At 55.4% G+C, this 26,542-nt stretch overlaps 1 protein-coding gene across 1 annotated transcript in view; it reads right to left on the bottom strand.

Annotated features, from left to right (window-relative positions):
* The window catches only part of AJAP1 (adherens junctions associated protein 1), a 38,590-nt gene extending 17,889 nt beyond the window's left edge, over window positions 1-20,701 (bottom strand). Inside the window, exons 1-2 of the mRNA XM_064730786.1 lie at window positions 20,316-20,701; window positions 3,374-4,059 (exon numbers count right to left, since the gene is read on the bottom strand). Coding sequence (XP_064586856.1) covers window positions 3,374-4,059; window positions 20,316-20,344 — 715 coding nt within the window. The 5' untranslated portion in view covers window positions 20,345-20,701. The remainder of the gene's footprint in view (window positions 1-3,373; window positions 4,060-20,315) is intronic.
* Between the last annotated feature and the right edge of the window lie 5,841 nt (window positions 20,702-26,542).

Genomic DNA, 26,542 nt, shown 5'->3' with positions numbered 1-26,542 from the left:
AAGAAAATATCTTACCGCTGCTGCCGCTGCTGCTGCAAAATGTTTTTGCCAAGAAGGAAAATCCTGGAGGTTTATGCTAAAGACACTGGGACTTATCTTCTCAGGTGTTACAGCAAATATCACCGAGCAATAAATACTTGGAGAGCAGCAGAGGGGAGTTTCTGGCTCAGTGAGAGGCACGTGGGAGGATGTGCACAGGCACGTTCGCCATCCGCGCATCCCCAGAGTGTCCCGACTCCCTCGTAGGGAAAGCTCAGCTGATGCCATGCTCCTTTCTGGCTTCCACCACCATCCTCCACCCTTCAAGAGAACTGCAGCTAATGCACAGCCCTTCAAGGGATCCTTTGGGCAGCTCCCAGAAAGGGTAATCATGGTGCCAGCCCAGGAGACACCATCCAGCTCCTTCACCTCCTCTCTCCGTCCCCAAGCTGCGGCACCACCCCACGCCTCGGCACGGCGGATCAAAGAGGCAGCTCCATCCTTGCTGCCCAGCGTTTTTTCTTTTAAACACATTTTATCTTTAATTAATTCCTTTGAAGCTTTTTGCATCTACTATCTCCTCGCCTCCAGCAACCCCCTACTGCACCCTCTTTCTGGAGTCAGGGTCATCACCAGCGGGAAGCAACGCCTCTGTTATTATTTATTCCTGACACACAGCTGGCTGGAGGTGGGGAGGGGTGGCCTGGGGCCACCACCAGCTCAGATCCAGCTGCCAACACCCCCATGGCCCCCACATTCCCCCAGGTGAACCCCAGTCCTGGTGGAGGGGTGTCCCTGAGCACCAGCTCTGCCACAAGCTCACAGAGTGCGATGCCAAACGCGCCGCGACCGGTCATCAAACACCACTAACAGCAGCAGACAGCACATGGAGTTTTCTGCCTTATAAAGCACTTAAAGGTTTAATTAAAGACGGCTTTATCCTAAAGCTCCTGAAAGGAGGCTCAGACAAACCAGCGAGTGCAATTCCTGCCTTGCGCTGACAGCTCTGATTCATTCCACTCTTCCTTGCTTTGGCTGAGGCTGCGGGACCCGGGGATGCTCTGCCTTGCTGGAGGAGCCCAGCCCACGTGGAGAGTGCCCGGTGAACGCTCCTCACAGCCCTTCCCACTTGCAGCATGCTGGAATTTTAATTATTCCTCTCTTTCCCTGCTCCAGAGTAAAACGATTGTGACAGCCCTGAAGAAGGAAGCACATTTTTGAAAAGCACAAGCATAAACTACGCCTGGGTGAACATCCTGCACGCCCAGCTGATGCCAGCAGTGCTGTGCTGTGCTGCAAGGGTGGCACAGGGACAGGAACACCTGAGCCACAGGTCACCTGAACCCCCACAGCAGCACCCACAGGGCCAGCACATGCACCTGCCTCTGCTCTCATCCCAAGCATTACCTGCCATCACTCCTCTGCTGCCTCTCCTGCCTATGAGATGAGTGATTCCTATTCCAGGGGAATTTTTTAAAGCTTGTTTTTGCTGTCAGCGACTCACGGAGGCATTGTTTCTGGCTTTTTTCTCTCGCTCCTCAGCGAGGAGGAAGGGGGGCGAGAGGATGATCTGACAGAGCAGAGCTGCTCCCATTGCTCATCTCAGCGAGCACTGCTGCCTCTGCTGAAGTGGTGGGTCTTTTTTACCATCCTGTGTGCACCCCAAGGACCCCATGGTCCCGCACAACCACCATGGACCCAGAGGAAAAGCACAGAGGGATACAAGGATGCAGAACAGGAGGAATATGGGGGCAGCAGCACGACAGCAGCCACCTGCTCTGATGGAATTGAATATGGGGAATCTGCGTGGCTCCAGGAGCCTTGGGACAGCTCTGCCAGCTCCTCTGGGTGCCACACACAGGTGGTTCCACCCTGACCACCCCCCCCATGTGCTGGGGACAGCTGAGGGACCACAGGCAGCGAGAGCAGCACCGCACCCACCGCGGGCTCCCGTCAAGGCGCCTCACCGGGCAGGGACTGGCAATGCTCGCTGAGGCACATAAACCGAACAGGCGAGTTACCTCATCCTCATTTGTAGCCATATGTTTTTCCCAGCAGAGAACAAACACTTCCAGCCGCTACAGCTTATATAACAGAGCGGAGCAGGGCTGGGAAGCTGCACGGCTTCGCACAGGCGCCGCACCAGCAAAACTGGCACGGACCCTGCTTTGAGACAGAGCCGGCTGCTCGCTCCCAAAACGCTGTCCTGAGGCGCAGCAGGGGCATGGAGCTCCCACTGGGAGCATACTGAGAGCTCTCCTGGGTGCTCAGCCCCAGCACTGGAAGGAAAAGCGGATCTGGACCTCAGGAGCTTTTCAAGTGAGGGTGGATGAGCTGGGATCAAACAGGGCCTTTAGACCCAGGGAGAAGTTTATCACATTCACTGCTTGAAGAGAAGTTAATTAGCAAAAACTCCGATCATGGAGAAAGCCCCTAATGAGAGCTAAAGCCTGCAGATTAAAGCACTTGGCCCCCTGGGAGCTGCTGGGGCTGCAGCTCCCTTTGTTCTGCAGGACAGCAGTGGTGGCACTGGCAGGTGGGTGGCATCACTGCCAGCTCAACTTCGCCTAAACAAGGCAGCCCACTCCAGTGAGTCCCAGAGCCCCAGCACATGGCAGGAGCCATCCTCCCACAGCTGGTGCAGGCAGAGGGGCTCCTGCAGCTGGCTGATGGCAACAAGTCCACTGGACCCCACCCTCCTGGACTGGATGATGCCACTGAGACCAGAGGGACTGACCCCAGCGGGGGGAGACCAGGCTGATGCTCTCATCATGCAGAGAGCAGCAAAACCCTCAGCCCTTATCAATATTCCCTCGCTGATCTACCCAGCCCATTTCAGCGTTTTGTAAAAGGTGTGTAGGCTGGGAGTTATTTTTCGGCTATAAATAACCCCTTTAAGTCAGGAACAACATCCTGGTTGCATCGTCTCTTTTTGCCAAGCGGGGCAGGCTGGATAAATTAATTGGGATTAAGATTAGGCCGTAAAATTCCTTTTCATTTCGACTAGAAAATCGCAGTGGGCTCAAAGCAGTCGATGCACAGTGAGTAAATTCTGTAAACTATCCACCGGTATCCCACGGTTTAATATCAGCAATAACAAATATAATTTGCAATAAATGGGAAGCAGCTTTCCCATCCATGTCCACGCAGCAGCCGGCGCCGGGGGAAGGCATTGCTGTGCCGAGCGTGATGCTCAGCGCGATTACGGGGAGATGGGCTGTGGATGGAGACTGTAATGGGAAAACACAGCGAGCGGCTGGAAAACGCCTCGGATAAAAGCGATAATCAGCGCCGAGCGCCTGTTTAATGTCACACTAACTCCTGTCCCAGGCAGCGCTGCCACGGGGACTTAGTGAACCCGACTGAAGTCCCCAACACCTCGCTGTCCCCCTACCTGTGCTGTCTCCCAGCCCACGCGGCGGGCGAGCATCCTTCCCCCCACTGCTGTGCCCTGCGGCCGGCTCGGCGGTGCTGCTGCGCCCGGGGCCGCTGCGGGACCCGTCCCCGCCGGGCACCGGAGCCGCAGTGCTGGGGGGCACCCGGGGCGGCGTGGCGGCCGTGACAGAGGTGACAGCGGCGGCGGCAGTGCTGGCGGAGGTGGTGGCAGCGGCGGCGGTGGTGGTAGTGGTGGTGGTGGCGAAGGCGCTGGGCAGCGTGCTGCTCTCCAGGGAGTCCTCCTCGCCCGTGGGGCCCCACACGATGACCTCGGGCAGCGCCGTGGGTCTCCCGTCCCGCGGGGCGAAGCCGCGGCCGCGGAGATGCCGCCGGCCCCTCCGGGAGCGCGGGCGGCGCACGGGGCGGGCGGCGGGCGCGGCGGCGGCGGGGGGCGGCCGGCGGGAGCGGGGTCTCTGCACGGGGGGAGCGGGGCCGCAGGTCCAGGCGGGGCCGGGGCGGTGCAGCTCCTCCGTGCCCGCCGTGCCCCAGAGCGAGCTGCGGGACAGTCTGTGCCGGAGCGCCGGCCGCGCCGAGAGCTTCGCGCCGGTGCCGGCGGCTGCTGCGGGCTGGCAGCTGGCAAGGTCCATGGCTAGGTGGAACATGGCTATTAGAATCCAAGCATGGCTTCCGAGCGGGCAAGCTGACCTGTGGATAGATGGGGATTGTGTTAGAAGGGCAGTGGGGTAACCCTGCTCTCCCGCTCAGTATCACCCTAGGTCTCTGAGCCCAGCCACCCAAAACATCCCCCAGATCCACAGGTGTCGTTGTCCTCCCTGGTTCTCCAGCCAGAGGTCCCCAAAACGGCATCATAGGCATGCAGCACCCCATCCCCCTGAAAACTACCACCACCAACATGGCAGGCTGAGGATCCCCACTCACAACTGACTTTTCAGTTGGTCTGGGAATGATGGGAATGACCCGAGGATGGGTTTTACCAGGAAACACCCTGGAGGAGCGGCCAGTGCCTGCTTTGCCCAAACTCAGTCCTTTTGGGTGAATTATCCAAAGCAGACAGCCCAGCAGAGCTCCAGCAGCACAAGCTTTCACTCCAGGGACACTGAGATGCAGGGGTACCAGAGAGCGCATCCCTTGCTTCCCAATCCCACAGGCAGCATGGTGAATCCCTCAAAGGGCTGGAGCAGACGAGTCCGTGGGCCCTGGTGTTTGCACGTGTGGCCCATCTCCCACTGTGGCAGTCACCCACGCTGCAGCAGGAACATCCTCCCACGGCACATCCCTCCCACAGCGTGGAGCACCCAGGCTGAACATGACCCTGCAGGAGGAGCAGCCCTTTCTGCTGCCCTTTCTGCCACAGAGCAGCTGGAACACCCCTGAGCTGCTGGCAGCTTCAGCAGTTGGAATCTTGCTTTCATGTCACCGTCACATCACGTCATGTCACAGCCCTCTCTCTTCCCCAGTGACAGCACACTGAGGCTCTGCTCCCCTCATGTCTCCTCAGTGATGCTCCCCCACATAAAACAGCAAGAAAATCTCTGCTAGGCAAATTTCTGTTGCCTTTTCCCCCCACTACCCCCTTGGAAAAAAACCAAAAATCATTAGGCCAAAACCCAAAAATCTTTACTCCATTTTACTTAGCTTTTACAGGAGAAAGACTTTTGTCGAACTCAGCAGGAGTTAATGAGAGCTTTACATGGCTAAACGGGCTAATCCTCTGCAGCAGCGCCCGCACAGTCCTTGGGAGCACGACAGAATGTGCATCTGGTTGACAGAAGCATTTGTACACTCCCTCTGTGCGTGAGCAAGCGAAGCTAAAGGAGCTGACCTGGATACTCCCAGGCACAGGCTTTTTCTGCTCAGAGGATCTCTGCTTTTTTCCTAATTGGGTATTTTTTCAAAGCGTAACAACATTTATTTTGGGGAGGGAGAAGGCAACGCAAGGAAAGAGCGCAGAAGGAGAAAGGGAAGAGCCAGAAACAGACAACAGGAACCAAAATAGTTCAGGCTGGGGGAGGAAGGATTTCAAGGCTTCAAAAAAACCACAAACCACCCAAACCGTGGTGGTGGTGGTGGGTTTTTTTGGAGGACGACAGAGTGGTGGCAGCACGAAGAGTGTCCCCCACGTGCTGCAGGCAGTGCTTCCACTGGTGAGGAGCCACAAGCTCATGCTCCAGCAGGATCATCCAGCACAGACTCACCTTTGCAATGCTCAGGATCACTCCTGTAGCACCTCAGGCTTGATTTCAGCCTCTGCCCAGCTCCCCAGCATCACCTGAAGTGTCTCCTTGCAAGGAAGGAAAGGTGCTGGGCACCTCCTGACATGGCACTTACTCCAGGTGCCACCTCTCACACCATCTGTGCCCACCCCCAGATCTCATCCCCTTCCCAGCTCTCTGTGTTGCTCACACTCAGAACTTTTATGAACAGCTGCTGAAAAGAGCCAGAGAAGATGTGCCCAGACCAAACTTGGCGCTCACTGCATCCCAGCCATTGCCTGGAAACTTCTGAAAGACAAAATGCCAGTCCTTGCTGCTTGGGATTGGCAGCACACAGGAAAAACAGATATTTCCATCTCCTCCTGTCTCCTTGTGACATTTCAGGCAGAGTGAACTTGCAGGGGCTTGCTTCTGCAGAACCTGCCTGACACAGCTGCATCATTCACAGCAGCATCAGGAGGATGTGTGGGCAGAGGCAACACCCAACCCTTGCCTTGCCCTGGGCCATGCTGGAAATTTGTGTCCCAGCATGGCCAGGCAGTGCTGCTGACACCCAGGACACCAGTGTCCCTCACTGCTGCCCAGGGTCACAGGCTCTGGCATGGAGATGGACACAGTAAGGGACACCCAGATGGAGCAGATCCCATTCTGTCCCAAGGACAGCTTGGGTCACCCTCCCACCAACGTCCCATCAAGCAAGGGGCTGCCACCCCAGGAGTGTCCTCCCAGCCACCACAGCAGCTGGCACATCCCCAGGAGATGGCTTCAGCGACAGCAGCAGCCAGTCCGGTTACCTCGGAGGAATTTTGCGTGGCATGCGATCTTCTGAGGGCTTTGCAACAACAGATAAGAGCAAGTGTCCTTCAGAATAAATAGCAGCGTGTAGGAGTTGCCGTTGTCCTGGCAACGCAGCGTGATGTGCCCGGCGCGGCGGCGGCAGCGGGGATGGATGCGGCAGCGTGGCGCGGCCAGAGGCAGGACCACCCTGCCCTCCCCTCCCTCCCCGATCTTCTCCCCACGCCAGCACCCTGCCAGGGCCCGCAGAGCGAGCGACACGTCCCGAAGGACACCCACGGAGCGAGGATAACGCACCGCGAGGAGCGCACAGCGGAGCGAGGACACATCCCGCCCGCACCTCCTGCCACCACCTTGTCCTTGCCCCAGAAAAACCTGGGCTGTCCCAGGAGAGCCCGCTGCGGCTGGCACAGCACGGCCCGGCCCGGCACAGCGCCCCGGGAGTCCCTGCCGGCAGAACAGGCAGGAGCAGGACAGCATCGCTCGCCTCTCGGGAGCGCCCGCACAAAGTCACCGCTGCTCGGAGGCCGGGAGGGCGTTCCTGCTCTGCCGAGACATCAAACAGCTCAAACACCTCTCCAACAGCACCAGCTGCTTCTCAGGGACAGCAGAGGACCATGAGCTGCTCCCAGAGCATGGGAAAACTCCCTAAGTGCACCCAGAGAGGGGCTGTGGCATAGGGAAGGGAACACATCATCCGGACCCACACACAACATCCATCCACCTCGGTTTGGGGGCACGGAGCCAGCCCTGGCTGGAGGGACGTAGACCCGAGGGATGTATGGAGCAGGGCTGTGGTTACACTCCTCACTCGGGAATCAGGGCTTTCCTCACCCCCCTACAAGCACACACAACCCATTTTGCAAAGAAATTTGAGGAGCGTGGGCAATTTTCACATTCCTTCTTTTCCCATCTTGGAGGTGAATGGGAATGTTATCCCAAAATACTGTTTAGAACTCCAGGAAAAACTCAATAAAACTCTGAAACTGGGTTAGATAAAGGAACACAGAGCGGATATATTTGAGAAAATGAAATCCTGTCCTTGATCTCCTCATCCAAGGCCTTGTCACAAATCCACTTCCCTGGCTCCACGGATGGTGAGGCGGCCACACTCACACCCAGGAAATGGAACTCCTACAAATATTTACCTGCAACAAGCACTAGAGTAGATTTCAAGGAAACTGTTGGGCTAATGACATGGATCAGGCACTCCAGGACTATTTCCTGAGCCAATCCAAGCCCATTCCAGTTCCAAAGGTGATGGAACAGTGGATGTTGCACTGGAGCCACCACAGCCTCCCCACCCAATGCACCTTTCAGAGCCCTCCCCTGTGTGAAACCCCTTCCTGAATCTTTCCAGGTGCAGCTGAGTGCTTTGAAGAGGAGGACAGTTGATGTGAAAGAGATTAATTTCAAGGATGCTGGAGGATCTGAGCTCACCATTGTCCTAGGGAGTGGGGAAGAGGCTGCTGTGGAACTTGGCACTACTGTGCCTTGGTACCAACCTCCATGAGCAGGGAGGGAAAGAAGGAGCATCCAGCATGGAATGGGACAGAACAACCCCTGCCCCAAGCTTGGGAACCCTCAGGGGTGGCAGCCCCTCAGGCAGCCCTGATACTGCAGACAGGACATGGATTAATGCAGTGCACCCGCTGTGCTCTCAGAACCCCCCGGCTCTGGTAATGCGTCTGAAAATTAGCTGGGATCACGGCTCTGACAAACATCAAAACGCCACCCGTCAGCACTAACCCACTTCCCCAAAGCCTCAAAGGCTCACTTGAGTGCAGTCCCTTTCATAAGGTCCTTTTTTGCTCTCCAGCATCAGCCCCTTTCTCCCGTGCCTGTGGAGACACTTCACAGGAGCATTAACTGTAGAATAGGCTGATTTTTAATGCAGAATTATACAAATGGAGCCATTCTTCCATTTCATGCCTCCTGTTAGGTAATCTATCGGTATTGCACAGGGAATCAAGGTTATGTCCTTGTTGGGGTGATTTACGAACTCTGAGCATTTCATATCTCCAAACACCAAGCGAGGCAGGGACAGAAATATTCCTGTGAATGCCTGGAGCTGTGGTCAGAGAGTTGGGGTGATGTTTCCTTGACCCAGGCAAGACAAGGCAGGAAAGCAGGCACCACGCTCTAGGAAAAGCATCCTTGGCAGCGCGGCTGCGTGTCCTACAAAGGCATTGGGAGCAGGGCAGGTTATGAGAGTACATGCAGGAACTCAGCGGCTCCACACGGAATAGAACGAGGCCGCTGCATCCCAGTGGGTGACTTTCACACTGGAGCAGGAGGAAGAGGGGAAAACTTCAGTGGCAGATACTTGGCCCGCGACTGTGTGTCCTCGCCGAGGTGGGAACTGCAGCCACTGCTGCAGCAGCTCTCCTCTCCATCCCGCTGTCCTGTGTGATGATCCCTGCAGTGCAGAGACTGTCCTTTGTTGTCACACTACCAACCATCACCATGGAAATGGAGCATTGCCATTCTGCACTCTGGGCTGGGCCGGGACTCTCCGCAGGGCTGGGAGGAGGGGAGATGCACCATCCCATGGATGAGTGCCAAAAGGCTTGTGGCAAGTTATGGCACAGGATTGTTGTGGTGTGATGTAATAGCCTGTCTCAGTATCCCAGTTCCTTCCCCAGGTGTGCCAATAACCTCTCCCTTCCCCTTCCTTGCCCCCTGCTAAGTGCTGTCTGTCAATCTTGGCATTCCAGAAAGGGCGTTGTGTGATTGGCGAAGTTCAAATGACGCCTCTCAGCCCTGCGGGACATTGGACCATCCAGGTGTCATTTGTCTTTAATTTAATTCCAATATTCCAGTATTTAATTCCAATACAGGATCAGCAGGTGACCTTGTGGACCACTCCCACATGGCATCCACCATATCCCACCCCACATCCAGGCATCAGCAGCACCATGGAGATCTCTCTCCTGAGCCATGTTCTGCTACAGGATGAGCTTTTCTGATCCCAGACCCAATGGGAACTGGGAACATACAACACACTCTGCCATCTGTAGCCCCAACCTCTTCCCAGATAATTATAAATTTGTGAAAATATGGCTGCCAAGCTCTTTAAAGCCAGGACTGGGACTTAAGGCACAAAGGCTGACACACAGTAGCACCTAAGTAAATTAAATGTGCCACATCACTACCTATCTATATTACAGTCCTGAGCTTCAGGATTACCTACTAATAAAAGTGATATTTAAAACAAGTCCTAAGTTCCTCCGCTGCCCCCTTCTCCCCACAAGTAATTAAACCGACGCCGCTTCCCGCAGCGGAGGGGATGGGATTTATCACGGAGGGAAATCAGCAGAGGGTGAAATAGGTTGAATCCTCCCCGCCACGCTGCTGCCTGTTGGCCAGGCAGACAGCAAACACCCACTTCCCCGGGAAAATGGGGCAGGGAGAGGTTGGATGGGGCTGGGAAGCCACAGATCCCCCCCCAAGGATGGAAATACCAAGGTGGAGGCAGCTGGATCCATCCCTGGGAGCCATGAGAGGGGGGCAGCAGGGCGGCCATGCCGGGGGGAGCCACTCGCTCTTCTGCCTCTGCCTTGAGCTCACCCAGCTGCAAATAAACAATTTTACCATTTGAATAGCCGCGAGTGCGGAAGGCATAATTAATACCCAGCGGTACCATCAGCCAATGTGCTGATGCGGGAGGTGCAGCCCCTGCCAGCGCCGGCAGCATGCTCAGCGTTGGCTCCGCAGCGCCGGCCCCGGCTGCTCTCGCCTCCAGGCCCGTCCTTCGCCACAGGCAGGGGAAGGGCAAAGCCCCACTGCACCCTGCTGCTGGTGCCCACCAGTCCAGGGCCCCTCTGGTGCATCCCACACCCGCAGGATGCGGCAGAGCAAGGTGGGGAAGAGTAAAAAGGAGCGGGCAGAGAGCAAGCCCACGTGGCATCGCTGCGAAGGCAAGAGCTGTGCCCAGTTGATGCCAAAGTTGAGCCAGCCTTTAACCCCGAGTTTCAAGTTCAGTTCCCACTTTCAAATATTTTAAAAGACACTGACAGGACAAAATGTCCAGTGCCTCCAGCCAGCCTGAGGATGAGTGTGGGAGCTAACACAGTGAGCTGGCCAACACTGTCCATTATGGTCAGCCTGGTTAAGCTTGCGCTAGAGAGGGCAGGATATCTGCTTGAGAGAGTTTTCTCTGGTCTTCAGGGATTATTTCAGACAGGATTTGAAAAGTGCCAGGGTGGGAAGCCCAGAAGTTTGCATGCATCTTCAGACAAAAACATGCCTCAAAATTTTCCGTGCAAGACCAGTGCTTGGTAATTTACCTGCCACTGCTCTGGCAGCTGCAGCTCTGAGCTTAGTCTGGCTCCCCTGGGAAGACTCAGAGTGCTGCAGGTTCATCTGTCAGTGTGGTGAGACAGGTCCCAGCCAAGCCAGGGGATGAACTGTCTCAAGTGCTTCCCAAGGGGGTTAACACAGTGGCAAGCTCAGGCCCTGCATCCCAGGGTACTGCTGGAGCATCCCTCCTGGCAAGGCAGAGTGTGGGTGCTCCTGGAGCATCCCTCCCAGTGGGCATGGGGCAAGCACCACTGGAAAATCTTTCCCCAGCAGCACAGCCTGGGTACCACCAGAGCATCCCCCACAGTGGGGACAGCCTGGATACCACCAGAGCATCCCCCACAGTGGGCACAGCTTGGATACCACTGGAGTATCCCCTGTAATAGGCACAGCCTGGGTGCCACCAGAGCATAGCCCGCAGTGGGCACAGGCCAGATACTACCAGAGCACCCCTCCCAGCACACACAGTCTGAGTACCACTGGAGAATCCCCCCCAGCACACACAGTGATGGCACTGCTGGAGCATCCCCCTCAGCACACACAGTCTGAGTACCACCACAGCATCCCTCCCAGCACACACAGTGATGGCACTGCTGGAGCATCCCCCTCAGCACGGCCGTCGCTCCCCCCACCGCCGCCCCAGGCAGCAAACACTGCATGTATTTAGTGTGGCAGGGCTGGACAGTGGGGTGTTTCATCAACCCAGCAGCGATAACACTCGGCTTTTGTCCCTCCTGGATAAAGGGGGTTTGTGAGCACTGGCTTTCCAGCCCAAACTGGCACCTGTCGCCAACTTACCCCACTCGTCCCCCCCTCGAGTTCCACAGCAGCGCTGGGGACCAGGCAGTAGCAAGAGCTCCAGCTCAGACACAACTTGCTGGGAAGTTTCAGATTTCCAGATCCACCAAAATCTTGTTGAAGAGCTGCAGTCTCAAGCTCTGCTCTTGCTGATATTAAAAACAGTCCATAAACCTAAGCAAATTAGGGCTTTCCCCCTCATTTCAGTTTCCACCTAAGCCTCCTCGTGTGTTCCAGCTCCTCATGCCACCACAAAATCTCTGCCCAGACTTTACATGCTGTTGGTGACCTGGCACACAAGACAGTGCTGCCTTCTCCCATCCCTATGACAGCAGTGGAAAACACTCCCCCATGTACCAAAATCAGTCTGCTGAGGGAACAGGACTGCAACATACGCTGGAGCACGCTAAAACCAGAGCTTAGAGATCATCCCTGGTGTTAGTTAATGCTGCCCACAATAAATAAGGCCAGCGGCTGAGCTGAGTGGCTGCCTGCTGTGGACACAGGCACAGGCAGGACAGTGCACTTCCCCACAGCCACCATCCAAAAAATTCCTGCTTTCTCTGCTTTGATCATGAATTTTCTTCTATTGCCACGCATTTGCCTCCTGTACAATCAACTGCAGGATGATCAGGCATGCCCCTTGGATAAAAGGTGTGCATTGGTCTGTCCAAGCAGGATGAAATGCTCAGTGCTGTGGGATGGGACAGGATGGAATGGGATGGCCTGGCATGGCAAGGCAGAAGCAAAGATCTTCCCACTGAGATGGCAATAGTGCTGCCAGATCCCAGACTGGAGCTGCAGCCTTATGAGGGGTTTTGTTCCTCTGAATATATATCCACAAAGTGATTCCAAAAGATAGCAACTGAGCCAACCCAGCCCTTAGCTCTGAAGGACCTACATTGAGGAAAACCATGGCACAAATCTGTGGCTTATGCTGCCCTTCAACCCCAGCGCTTTCCAGATAAATAACCCAGTGCTGATCATATTTTCTAAATGAATGTGCTCAAGCATGTCATTACAATGAAAGCAGGAAACGCTTTGATCTAAAAAAAAAAAATAAGTTGGCTCAATACATCTAAAGTAGCAGCTTAACAAGCTTTAAAGCAAAACAATTAAAAGAGGTCTGTGGTGTCTTTGTGACACAATGTGCCTTTGCGGGAGCTGCGCATCAGAGCCCGCTGTGGTATCCGTATCAATGGGAAATGCCTCCAACCATGGAACACATCCAGGGAGAAAATACCTCATCATGGGATTTTTAATGATGGCCTCACAAAGCGCTCTGCTTTCCCAGGAGCAAAGACAAGTGCTGACCCACTGGAAGCATCTGGATGGCCAGCACAGGGCCAAGCCAACCCCTCCCCATGGCAGAGGCTGGATGTCCACATAGGGATGTCCATCTAACTCAGATCTTCATTCCAGCACTACGGTCTCTGAATGGAGCTGCTCTCAATTTGCCCTGCAGTGACTGAGATCCAAACCTGTCTTTCTCCTGGGAAGTCCCTGGCAACCCAGAGATGCACAGCCTGCCCGGAAACCTCAGCAGCCATCCTCAGAAATGAACACAGGGAACATGTCAATAATTTCAAAAGCTCCATAAACTCTAATAGAGATGGAGAAGATGAGAGGAAGGAAGACTCTGAAAGCAGAAAGAGGAACAGATGGCTTTTATGGAGCAAGAAATACAATAGGAAAAAATGGAGCAGCAGAGCTCTCTTTGAAGGTGTGAAACGTCAGTAGGGAAGCCTGGAGAAAGCCAAAGCCCAGGAGCTGGGAGCTCAGTGCAGGGCACTGCATTGCCCAGCTGAGACTCTGGCTGGTGGTCCTGGGGAGCCCCCGGCCCCCCTGGCTCCTGAGACAGCACTGGTTCTGCCCAGCCCCACCACAGGGACATCCCGCTGCCAGAGAAGGGTCAGCGTGACACGCAGCATGGAGAAAGAACAGCCCAAAAAGATGATGAAAAAGCCAAGCTAAAATAGAAAGCAAAGGCAGCGGGAATGAACTCCGGGGCAAAGACTCTTGATCCTGTCACAGAAAGTTCTAAATCCCTTTTAGCACCAAGCAATTTCTTTTCCATGGAGAAGAGCCATTCTCTCTGCCATGGCCATCTCACTGTGCAATACAGCAACCAGGCAGCTCACACTGGGAGAGCAACCAGGCTCTCCCACTGCAGCCATGGAAAATCCTGATGGATCAAAGTGACGATAAGGATTTGTCTACAGAACCTCAAGAACACTCTGCCATTGGGGGCACAGCCCCTCAAAGCCCAACTGCCAGTGTGTCAGGGATCACTGTGCTCTGCATCTCATTAAAAAAACCCAATAATCCCCTTTGAGAGAGAGATTAAACTTTTGCAGCATTATCTCCAATAGGCTGGCAGCAGGGGATGACCTCCTGCATTCCTCAGTATCTCAGCTTCCTTCAAAGGCACCTGTGCCAGCAGCTTTACTTCCATCCTCATCCATCAAAATTAGCAAAATTGATTTTGCCAGAGAATATGTCACTTTGACAGGAGCCCAGAGTAAGTCCTGAGTGTGTCACGTCAGATGATGCTGAGGTAGAGCCTCTTACAAAGACAAGAAACAAGAAGATGAATAACTCATCCTTATCCTTTCCATGAAAAACTTCTCAAAAGAAAACCCATGAATGACAGATACTTGTAGGAAAAAAAGGTTGATTCATTTTGGGAGTTCTTTCTAAAATAACACTTGCCAGCATCCGGAGCGGTCACACTTTCCCTACATAAACGCCCCGCCGCTGCGGACTCAGCCAAGCTTTGGCTCTGGCCAGGAAGAGGCAGAGCCAACCACGCTCCCGGCGGGGTGTGTGGCTTCATCTCCTGGCATTCATCACCCACGTTCCGGTGGGTCCTTAAGTGGATGTCCTCGTCCATGTCAATTAACTGCTGCTTCATTACCCGAGTCCTGCAAAGGGAGCAGAGATGCTATGGCAGGCGCCGGGAGCGGGGCTGGGGTCACGCACGGGACTCAGGCAATTACAGAACGCGTCCCTAAGGGAGCCACGTGTGCTTGTGCTTGCTAGGCAGGCAATTCCCAGGGGGGACAACCTGGGCTGGCCCCGACCTTGTCACATCTTCAACCTGAATGGCGTGCAGTCAAGTGGCAACATCAATTAGCGGCATTTGCTCTCACCGGCGCCTCGAACGCTGCTGCTGAGCAGTGAGTCCCCAGCCTTCCCATGCTGAGCACAGCAGCTCTACACAGCTCCTCAGCTGGCCGCATTCCCTCCTCAGCAGCCTCAGGAGTTTCTCCTGACCATCCCAGGATGCTGCAGAAGAGGCACAGCCAAAACCCTCATGGACAGGAGCCATCAATTCTCACCAAGCTGTAGCTGAAAGTCACAAATCTGCTCTCCTGTGTGGCACAGCACAGTCCCACACGTGGTGTGTGTTTTGCTGCCGTTCCCAAGAGGGACACGGTCACCCCTGTGCCAGCACGTCCCCATCTCCATGCTTCTCTTGTGCTACAGCACGTGCTCTCTGGTGAGCTCCAGTTTTTTCCACCTCAATCATCCAGACTTGCCTCTTGGAGGAAGCGCCTCGCTGCTCCCAGGCTACGTGTTGTTTTTGAAGCAGCTTTTGCTCAGCCTTTATTTGGAAGTCAGTGGAGTTGGAAGTGCTGGCATCACAGCCAGGCCAGCAAAGCTTCATTGCTCCTGCCTCGCCACAGCTAAGCCTCATCCCATGGATGCTTCAGCCAGGGTCCAGAGCAGCTCCGCAGCCAAGGCGCTGCTTCTCCTCCCTGCCAGCTCCTGCAGCAGGAGCTGAACAGTCCTTTCCATACCCACAGAGATGCTCTGCCAGGGAACAGCTTCTGCTCCCAATGGCTCTGGCTCATGGGGACACAGCAGCCACTGGCAGCAGGGACACAGTGCCCCTGGGATGCTCCAGCACTGCCAGGAAAGCGGAGCTGCTGAGAAAGACCTTCAGAGCAAACTTCAACAAAAATCATCGCATGTCAAAGCGTATCTCCTGCCTACACATCATTTCCAAGTCACAAGGAGACATTTTGCAGATCGGAGTTGGAAATGAGCACTTTGTGAATGACTGGATTTATTTATTTCCATAAGTCCTCAGGCGAGTCCCAGTGGGTGTTTGGCCCCCTGCCCCAGGCACCCAGCGCCTGCTGACCCCACCCCTGCTCATCTCCATGGAGCTGCTCATCCACCTCCAACCAAGCTGGGTTGTTCCTCCTTTTCTGAGCGTTGCTTGGGACCATAAATGCCAAATCTCTCAGCACTGATGGGAGGACACTCCCACACAGCTGCACCTGGGGCAGGTCCCCACCCTGCTCCTACAGCATCACACCCAGCATCCCTGGCCCCACTGTGAGCACAGCACCCAGCCCTGCCACCACACCACAGGCAGTGTGGGCGCTCTGCCTCCAGCTTGGGCAGAGTTTTGGGAGCGCTGGAGGGTGATGGAGCCAAAATGCTCATCAGTCCCCACTGTGTTCCCAGTGAAGGAGCTCAGTGCTGCACTGAACGGAGGCTTTAGTGCAGCTTCGCCTTGCAGAGCTGCTGAGGCCGGAGAAAGTAACTGATAAACCCAGAAAGCAGAAGAGATTCAGCAGCAGACAAAAGCTCATTTCACAAGGAATCCTTATAAAACCAAATTAATGTTGAAGGATGAAGGCAGGTAAACCTCCCACAGTTAAGTTCAGGCCACTGAGACTCAGTTTAAATCTCTCAGCAGTTCTGATTTAATCAATGCATTTCCAAGTGAAATTAGATGAAGTACATCTCCATCACAGGAAATTATATAAGCTATCAAAGTCTGTAGGTGCAAGTCCCAGTAAAGAAGAGCCACAGGAAATATTCATATCGACTCAAATTCCATTTTTAAGGAGTCACTTCAGGTCCAGAGTTTAATGGGTTTTTTTAAGTGAAAAAAATCACTCTGATGAAAACAGTGAGCCAAGGCAAGGAAGGGCCAAGCAGCAGATTTGGGAACAGCCCCACATAACCCATGGTGACTGCTGGGATGCTGGCAGAGGAGCCCTCTCCCAGCAGCACCACCCAATGTGGGAGGGAAGGAAGATGGGAGGGAGGAAAAATGGAAGGAGGAACAGAAGTAAAACCTCTTTTTTTTTAAAGGAGGGGGTGAAAGCACCAGCAATGTCACACCATCCACTGATCCCACCCAACACACTCAGCCTCCAGGAATTATCCTGCTGGAAGAGTGTTGCTATCAAACCCAAACTCTGTTGGGCTTGAACTGCTGTTGCCCATTTGGTTACCACCAGCCCTCCAGGAGAACAACAGGCACCACAAACCAGAGCAGAGCAGCTCCTGCTCAGCACACTGAGCTTCCAGTAATCTTTCCTCCCAGTCCTTCTCCCATTAGCTATATTTAAAAGCTTAGGCATGCATACATTTTCATAATAACCCTCAGACCTGCTGGAGGTTCTGTTGCTTATTCACACCCTATGGAGCTGCCCTTGGGAGCCTGCATCCATCCATACCTACAGACACTGAGGTAAATACGGCACGCTGGGACACCCTGAGGATCAGATTGGGTGAGGGAAGGTGGAAACACAGTTGGAGATCTATCCTCTGCCTGGCTGCCCTTCCCTGTTTCAGTCTGGGCTCTGAAGGGACATTATCAACCCCTTCTTTCCAGCAGATGACCATGATGCACAGCAGAGCCAAGCCGTGGTGCTCTGGTCGCAGGAGCAGCTGGGCCGGCAGCTTGCCCGTCCCCGTCCCGCCTGCCCAAGGCTGGCACAGCAGCTGCCACACAGGACACCAAGCCCCAAACACCCCAGCAGCACCACGACAACTCCCACCTGCCACCCCACTGGAGACACCACCACGACAAGGCTCTGGTGTTATTAGAACAATTATTCACGCCCTGGGAAGCGCCGCTCCCCTCGCCTCATCTGGGAAATTGCAGCCAGCACAGAGGTACAAACCGCTGCATAAAAGTGCAGTTTATTCAAGCATTATTGTGCCCGTTAAGTATCATAGCCAGTGACACCAGATGAATTTCTGTGGCAATCAATCCACCCGGGAGCAGCAAGCTCAGCCCCTGTGTGGATGCAGGATGAGTAAGGACTCCTCAGTGGAGGCCATTAACTCCCACTGCTTACTGCTCTCATTACTTCCCAGACTGCAAGGCTTGCATCTTTGACGAGCGGCTGAATCTACATTTGACAGTGTGAACCCGATGAGTGAAATTCATGGAAAATGTTTGCTTTGGCAGTAACTACAAGGCCCATAAAGTTTCCATGGAGCCAATGTGCAGGGATGTATGCTTTTAATGAGTTGCTTTATACAATCGCCGAGAAATTGCGAACGGTGGTTTTTACTCCTACTGCAAATCACTCCAGAGCTCAGCGCTGTAAAAACCGTGGCATATTGTTTAAAACATTATATTCATAGCTATGGAGGGGAAGTCCTCGGCAGCTCTGGAAGCCTGGCACGCTGCAGAGAGCTGCCGTGCCCTCGCAGGCGGGCGCAGGCACTGACGCAGGCGTGTGCACGCACACGTATGTCTGTGCACACTCAGGGAAGTGACAGAGCCACTGCCACCTCCCAAAAAGAACAGATTTTGCCCCGCAACACCCACACCTGCCAAGAGCAGAGCGGGGCTGGAGCATCGCTGGGACCTCGCAGGGGCTTTCAGGGCAGCACTGCTCGCTGTGCCCCACTCCAAACCAGGGAAAGGCAGCTCCCCTTCACCTAATAGTTCTGAGAATGCAATTGCACACAGGTCCTGCCCTCCCCGGCAGCTCACCGCGAGGTCAGGCACTGCCACCGCCCCGGGCGAGAGGGATCCGACTTGAAAGGAGCAGCACGGTACCATCTCCCCGCCGCAGGCAGCCGCTCCAGGCACAGGCTGCGCGGGGTGAAACGGGCGCTGCAAAGCTCCGCTGCTCCTCCCGAAGCTATTTTTCTAGTAGTCTTGGAGAAAATGAGGAGAAATGACATGGGAAATGTCAGAAATAAAGCCAGAAGCAATTAGAGTAAGAGAGAAGGGAGAGCAGCAGGCAAGGTTAGCAGTAAAGTTATCTCTTATTAAAAATAAAACACGGAGGGACTGGAAGCTGATGAGGTGGCAGAAAGGACAGCCTGGTGCTGGGGATCCAGGATGCACAGCACAGAAATTCGCAGGGCGAATGAATCGAGGAGGGAAGCGAGCAGAGGGCTCCTGTTTCCATTGCTAAACTCTCCTCAAAAATAACAAAGCAGAGGGCGTCCTCTGTTCCCAGGATTACAGCTTTCTGCCGCGCCAGCCTCGGGAAGCGGCCCTCCAGCTCCACTGGGCTTTCACCTGACACGAAATAAATCCAAACGCGTGGCACCCTGAGAAAACCCTCGGGTGCTTTCGCCGGGAGGAATTCCTAAGGTCGCTACATCACCACAGACTCTGTCCTTCCCGCACGCAGCAGCGCATCCTCGGCTGACGGACGGACAGACGGACATCCCCAGCGGCAGCGTGAAGGTGCTCGTGTGCCCGGGCTGTCGGGGGGCACCAGCCAGAGGCACGGGACAAAGGAGGGGGGCATTGGCAGCCAGCTCGCCACGTGCCTCTGGAATATGCGGCGCGGCACGGGAGTGTGAGAGAGAGAGGCCAAGGGCCTCCCCCAGCTGCTCAGCACAGACAAAACCTCAGTTCAGGTTTCACCCTCCAGGACTCCATGCACAGCCCGGACAGAGGGACAAAGCCTCCAGCAGCGATTCCCACGGCTGGCGGACAAAGGCTTCTGGCATCACCACTCGCTGTCCATGGTGCATTCGGGGGGCCCTGCCTGCCTCCCTCCGTGCCCCCAGGCTGCAGCCGCGCTCTGCAGGAGCGCAGGGGCGCGGGGGGCGGCGCGGGCTGACGGTGCTGCACCCACCATCCGCTCACCCCGCAGCTCCCCTGCCCACACAGCCCTGCTCCCCCGGGAGCAGCCACAGGGCCCGCTGCGAGCTGCGGGAGTGGGGTGGCCGCTCGGGACTGCTCGCCTTGGGACCCCTGTCCCCAGCAGCAGGTGATGTGCCGGAGCCACCGTCCCGCTCGCTGGAGGGATGTTTGGGGTTTGACCCCTGCCCGACACAACCGCCCAGACCCAGGGCTTTCCCAATAAAAAACCGAGTTGGGAAGAACAAAACAGATCGTGGATTTCACTTTTCCTTAGGGTCTCACTTGTTTAACCCGCTGCTGCTTGCACTCGATGCCACTGAGATGGGCTCAAAGCACCAAAACCCAGGTACTACTGGGGCTCCGGGGCCGCACACAGGCAGGGGCCGGGGCCAGGGCTTTCCAGCCACAGCACCATGGAAATAACAAGATTTCGGCTCAGATGACTTCGCAGCGGTAATGAAAATGTGTTACGTAACACTTTGCCTCCGTCTCCTCTGGATGGCAATTCTCGATTAATCTCCCAAACACATCCATCCATCTATCCGTCCATCTCTTCATCCATCCCTCCATCCATCCATCCGTCTATCCATCCATCTGCCCGCACCCCGGACGCCCCCCCAGCCCCTTCTCCGGAGCAGCCCCCGCTGGGGCGGCCAGAGGGGAGCGAGCAGCCGGCGAGGGGACGCTGACCGCGGCTCCATCTCCTGGGCAGGGCGGGCGAGCGGGGCGGGGGAACCGGGTGGGGGGAGCCCGGCACGGCGCGGAGCGCGGACCGGCCGCCTCCCCGGGCTGCACCGTGCGCTCGCCGCTGCGCTCCACACACCGCTCTCCATCCATCCCGCACCCCGCTCCGCTCCCCAGCCCTCTCCAAGTTCACGGTTTAACTCCGCCGCTCCCCGAGCGCGCCCGGCGGCGGGATGCCCTAAGCGCTGCCCGGCGGGGCCATCTCTCCCCGCTCCTACCTGCTTCCCGGGAGCCGTCGCATCCACATCGTCACGTCTCGGCCCGGCCCGGCCCGGCCCGGCGGGGCTCAGCGCCTCAGCGCTCCATCCGGGCGCGCCGCCCCGCGCCCGCGGCGGCGCTCAGCGGCGGGGCAGGCGGCGACCGGCGGGGCGGGCATGCCCGGCGGCGCTCAGCGGCGGCGGCAGCGAGGACGGGGGGTCTGTGCTCCGGTGCTCCGGCTCCTCAGCGCCGGCGGGGCAGCTGCGCGCCCGCGGAGGCTGCGCGCCCCATGCGCGGCTCGGTGCGGCTCCGCTCGGCTCGGCGCGGTGCGGTTCACCGGGGCTCGGCTCGGCTCGGCTCGGCTCGGCGCGGCGGGGCTGGGCGCGCGCGCGTCTCTGCGCGCACCCGCGGGGCGGGGGCGGGGGGCCGCGGCGCGGGGAAGTTGCGCGGGGCGGAGGCGGGGGCGGAGCGCGGCCCCTCCGCGCCGCGGCCGAGCGGGGGTGGACCCGGCTCGGCACCCGCGCTCACACCCGCTTGCGACTCCGGCTCCGTTGGGGATGGCCGGGCAGTGCCGGGACCCCGCCGGGGATCGGCCCGTCCCTCCCCGGGACGCTCCGGCAGCCGCTCCCCCGCTGGAGAGCTCCTTTCCCCGGACCCCGCGAGCAGCCGCTCGCCGGCGGCCCCGGGGCGCGGAGCCTCCGCTCCGCCGGTGGGCACTGGCCCAGTCCATGTGGGCACTGGCCCAGCGGCTCCGCGCCCCGGGAGCGCGGTGTGGCCGCGCGGAGCCCCGGTGTCCCGTACAGCCCGTCCCGGCCCCGCGGGCAGCAGGGGAGTGCGGGTTCGGTCCGTGCTTTGCGGGCAGGGCGAGGGGTCCCCCGCAATTCGGGAGCCCCGGCCCGCTGGCCGGTGGAGCGGGCCCGGCTGTTTCTGCAGCGGGCTCCACCAGCCGGCAGAGCGGGCATCCTGCTCCCGGAGCGGGCATCCCGCTCCCGAGCCAGCCCTGGGAGAGTTTCCATCCCGAGCTGCACAGCTGGCCCGCAGGTACAATGCCGGGCCAGCGGGAGCGCGGATCCGCCACCGCCGCCTCGGGCCCCCGCACCACCGAATTCCCTTCGGCTGGAAATGCCTTTCGTGCTCCGTGCTCGCCCAAAGACAGCCGAGCACAAAGGGGAGCGAGCGGGGAGAGGCGCTGGTTATTTTGGGAGGTGTTTCATCAGAGCCTGATGCGTTTTTTCTCTCTTTCCGGGGGTGCTGCCAGTAAGGAGCGACATTATTCCTGCTGTACTGTAAGAAAAGTGTGTCTCTCAAAAGCAGAGCTGCTTTTCTGTTCAGCTGCTGCAATAAAATAAGTTTTGGTATGCATTTGGGGATAGATTCTTCAAAGCTGCTCCTGGATATCAGAGAGGAGCAGAGCGGTGATGCACAGAGCTGGGGTGTCCCTTCACAGGGACAAACCACCTGCAGGGAAGGGGCACACCAGAGACCACAGCTCTGCTCTGAATAGCCACAGCAGAAAGCAAGGCTTGTGTAAAGATGAGTCTCTGCTGCCTTTCTGACTCATTTGGTTTCTTTTCTGCCTCCAGAGAAACTTATTCCTCAGAGAGAAAATCTTCCTGTGAGCAGGGCAGCTGGATGGAAGGTCAGCATTGTCCCTTGGATACCTTGCCAGTCCCTGCTGCTCGCATGTGCTCCCACTGGATCGGCTCCAGCTGCTGCTGGAGGTGCTGTAGTTCAGCATCCAAACCCCCACGTTCCTTCCTCTTGGTCAGAAGGAGCCTCATGTGGGAAGGATGAAATGCCAGGGGCTGAGCTATGGACCAGCTTATGCTGGGAGGTGGCAGCTGCCTGGGGAACAGACATCTCCCATCCCAGCCCTGACAGAAACAACAAAAATACCTAAATAATGGCCAGGCTGTGTTTGGTTTTCACTAAGCACGATCGTTGTCTGTTGGGGTGTTAAGGGCTTGCTTCCCTCACAGCCATCCATTAATCCCACCCTCAGTGGTGCCACTGTCCCCTCCTCACCTCCTGGAGCCAGACCAGTTACAAACTGGCTGTGACTCTGTCAAATCTGCCTCTGGGAGGCAAGGAGCCTTGAGCCCCAGGGTGTTCATGACCAAAAATCCCAAGATCACAATGCTCACAGCTGCTGATTAAGGCAGCTTTGCCACGGAGAGGTAACAAAACCCAGGGCTGACCTGGGCACACCTTCCTGGGGCTGCGTGTTCAGGGACTTGAAAGAAAGCTCAGCTTTATTGCAAGCCCATGGACTTTATCAGCCATTAAACCCAGCTCACTAACATGAAAGATCTTGAGAGAGAAGAAGGGAAGAGCATGTGATTGTTTCTTAAGAGGCTGAGAGAGATACTGGAACGCAGTTAAGTAAAAGACACTCAATTAAGGCTTAAATAAACCCAAACAAGCAAACGTTAATAGGAGCTATCTTGTATCTCAAACAAATCCTCTTAACGCAGCCTCACTTAAAAAATATTATTTCTCCATTTGTGCAAAGTGTGTGGAGCTAAGGGCCAATTGCAGGGAGGACCATGCTGGGGATCTGGGGCCTGGCAGTGCCAGGGTTGAGGTTTTTGCTATAAAAAATAGGGCTGAATTTTTGCTATAAAAAATAGGGCTAATTTTTTTGCTATAAATATCTGTTATAATCTGTACATCTTGGTGAGGCAAGTGACTGCAAGCATGGAAAGGCTCCATGCCCTCATCATCAGCCTTCCTCTGGTCTTGAACCTCTTCTCAAGCTTCTGGCCTCCATTCCACATTGCATCACCACCAGCCAGAAGCTTCCAGAAACAAAAGAGATGAAAGGACAGCTGAGGTTTTCGACAGTACCAAAAGCAGGTGTGCAGGCAAAGTTTTTCTATGCAGGCAATTATTTGGGTTCAGGGCTAGTTTGGGATGCTTGGAGCAGAAACCTCAGAGGGAAGGAGATGCCTGGGCAGAGTGTGTGTGCATCCTTGCTGCTCTCTGGAGAGCCCTGCCTGTCACCGGCCCAGCCACACGTGCAGCACTCACTCCATGCCTCCCTAAAGCAGCCAGCACAGCGTTTTTTTGTTTTTGTGGTGTTTGAAAAGGCGGGCGGTGCCACCCGGCAATCTCGGCCCCCTTTGTCTCACTCATCTCCTCAGCCTGCCGCGGGCAGGCGATGGAGCAGCCCCGCTGCGGGAGCAGGAACCGTGAATTATCCCCCCGTTGAAGGAGGAGGGAAGGAAGTCATTAGCGAATTCATTTGTCTAACTTGTTCTTCTCAGAGTCATCGCGCCGGGAGAGTAAAAGTTCCTGATGCTGGTGCAAAGCTGCAGGCACTGGCTGCTGGGCTGTGGTGCGCAGAGCTGTGTTTGGGGAGAAAAGAGGGTTTTTTCCCTTCAATGGGGTCTGCACTTCACAGATTATCCATTACAGCCCCCATGTGTTCACCCACTGTGAGCTGGGCCAGGTGTGGGCACCCCAAGGGTGCTGTGAACCACAGCAGGGAAACGCTGCCAGCTGCACTTCATCCACTGTGTTCTGAGGCAAAATCTGTTAATTTGCCTCTGAGTGGAGAGAAAGGCACTGTCCCAGCTACACTTGCCAAGGAGGAGTGAAAATTGTCTCTTCAGTAGAAGTAGGTTGTCATTACCCATTTTCCTTTTCATACGGGAGAAGCAGAAGTGTTACTTGGAGCTCGTGAAGCACAGAGGAGCATAATGCATTTTCTGCCTCCTTGTAGTGCCGTCCTTTCGTTCTTCAGACCAGTGCTGACAGGGAATAGGATTCTGGAAAGCACCCCGGGGATTGTGTACACTGAGCAGCTCTCTTGAGACTTGCATTCCCTTCAGAAAGCATGCCCCACAGCCCCAAACTCCTCTAATGGTCTAAACCACATTGTCTAGCAAGGCACAGCTCCAACCTGGCAGGCTGGACCCACAGAAAGAGAATCAAGAGGCAGGAGAGAGGGAGGGAGGGCAGAGATGCAGAAAAGCTGGATGGCATTTTGTGGGTCCATTGTGCAAGCCCGGAGGAGTCATTGAAACCCTCAGAGCCTCCCAGCTGTGGGGTTTGCCTGCTTGGAGGGGTCAGCTAGCTCACTTTTCCAGGGAGGTGTGCTCTGTTCCAGAGTCCTTCCCCAAAAAGGGGAGGCAGAGACCACCTCACATCCCCAGCTCCAGGAGCCCCAGTGGTCTCAGACACTCCCGGGGCCAGGTGAGGGAGCTGAAAATGAACTGAGGTTCTTGTTAATAGACCCCTTGGGGCAAATCAGAGTGAAATGACATTAAATGACCAGAGTTTTTATGTGTGTATATATATATATATATATATATATATATATATGAGAAGTTTATTTTAAAACAATTTTGTTGCAATGGAAAGGAAATATGATATAATATATTATAATGTAGTATAATATAATGTAATATGATGTAATGTAATGTAATGTAGTATAATATAATATAATATAATATAATATAATATAATATAATATAATATAATATAATATACAATAAATTAGCCTTCTAAGAACATGGAGTCAAATTCATTTCCCCTCCCCACAATGGAGGACCCCAAAAATATCAAAAATCAGAAGTTTAGACACCACACCGCCAAAACCTTCCCTTCTTCCATTTGGGCTGCAAACCTGGCACCTGATGCTTTGGAAATGGTTCTTTGAGTCCATAACCTTGCACGTGTCAGTCTCTCACAGAGCTGCTCCCCAAAGCTCACATCTTCTCTAGTATTTGTCTGGCCAGGCTGCTCTCATGCAGTTTCTTCCGTTTTTCAAGCTAAACATCGCTAATCAGCTTCTTCAAGCTCCAACATATGTCCTATAAATATCCCTTGTGAGAGCAAAATCTGTCTCGTGTGTGTATGCAAGACAAAAGAAAAAATTAGAAAGCGTGAAGCCCTGACTTAGCAGCCCGGCAGCAGAGCTGCGCTAAAGCCTCGGATTTTAATGAAGGCAGGGAACATGCCTGTCCCCTCCACAGCCCTCCTCCAGCCCCACAGTGAGCCAAACCCCAAAATCCCCATCCCTGACAGCCCCACAGCTTGCTCAGATTCTGGTTGTCACCCTAAAGCGCCTGCAGGTCCCTTAGGAGCCACCCATAGGCCACTGGATAGGGATAGAGCTGGGAAATGCTTTGTCCTTGGAGCTGAGCAGGGAGCTCAGTGCTTCCTCTTCTTCTTTGTATTCAGGAGCAGCCCTGAGGTTCTCCTACACCTCTTATTTCCAGCTCTGGTTTAAGAAATTTATGAGCTGAGGGTAGTGTGGGGTGATGCTCAGCATATCTGTGTGTGGGGTGGGATGGGGACATGCTCCTCATGTGAGAGATCTCCAGGGACAAGAATCCTGAACACAGGTCCAGGACACACTCCTCATGTGAGATATCTCCAGGTACAAGAATCCTGATGGTCCAGGACACATTCCTCATGTGAGATATCTCCAGGTATAAGAATCCTGAATGCAGGTGTGTTGATGAAACCGCTCTGGCTCTGCCACTCTTCCAGCATGGATGATAGGAGTGAGGGCTGATAGGAATGAGCTCAAATCAATCATCTGTCACTCACTGCCTTCCCTGGCCAGGCTGCAAAGCAGGACCCTGAGGACAGATGAGTGAGCATCTTAATCACCTTCAGCACAGGGAGCAGGAATCCAGCTGCCCACCCTGAGCGTTGTCCTCAGGTGCCTTTTGGTTTGATGGAGGCACTGGCAGTGCTGGATTCATCTCTGGCACATGGGCTGCAGAGCCAGGGTTGTCATGCAGGGATCTGAGAGCCCAGGGGGGCCAAGCAGAGCCTGGAGAGCCCAGGAGGATGAGACAGGGAATGGAGAACCCAGGAGCACTGGATGGGGTCAAAAGCAGAAGCCTAAAAAACAGCACTTGCAGGAGCCTGGGAACGGTGCTTTCACCAGCAGGAGAGGTACCTGCCTTTGTGAGCTCTGCTGAGAAATCCTTGGCAGCATTAGAAGGGTGACCCTGGCCTCAGCATTGCCATGGTTTCCCCAGGTTTTGCACTGAGCTGCTGCAGGCTGGAGCGAGGTTTCTCTCCTTCACGGTGGCTGTCAGCTGGGAGACATTAGCAACCAGAGAAGTGGAGCTGAAGCAAAGGTCTCCTTGCCCTGTGAAGGAGAGGGAAGGGGAAGGAAAACTAATCCCATCCTGGTGTGCTGCAGAGGGTGAAATAAAGAAACCTATTCTCCTTCCTAGGACCTTTACCTGTGCTGAATTTCGGGGTTTCACCTCGATGAGGTGCA

This window comes from Zonotrichia leucophrys, chromosome 21 (assembly GCF_028769735.1).
Source record: "Zonotrichia leucophrys gambelii isolate GWCS_2022_RI chromosome 21, RI_Zleu_2.0, whole genome shotgun sequence".
Lineage (NCBI taxonomy): Eukaryota > Metazoa > Chordata > Aves > Passeriformes > Passerellidae > Zonotrichia > Zonotrichia leucophrys.
Note: the sequence above shows the minus strand (reverse complement) of the source record. Positions and strands in the feature narration are given on the sequence as shown.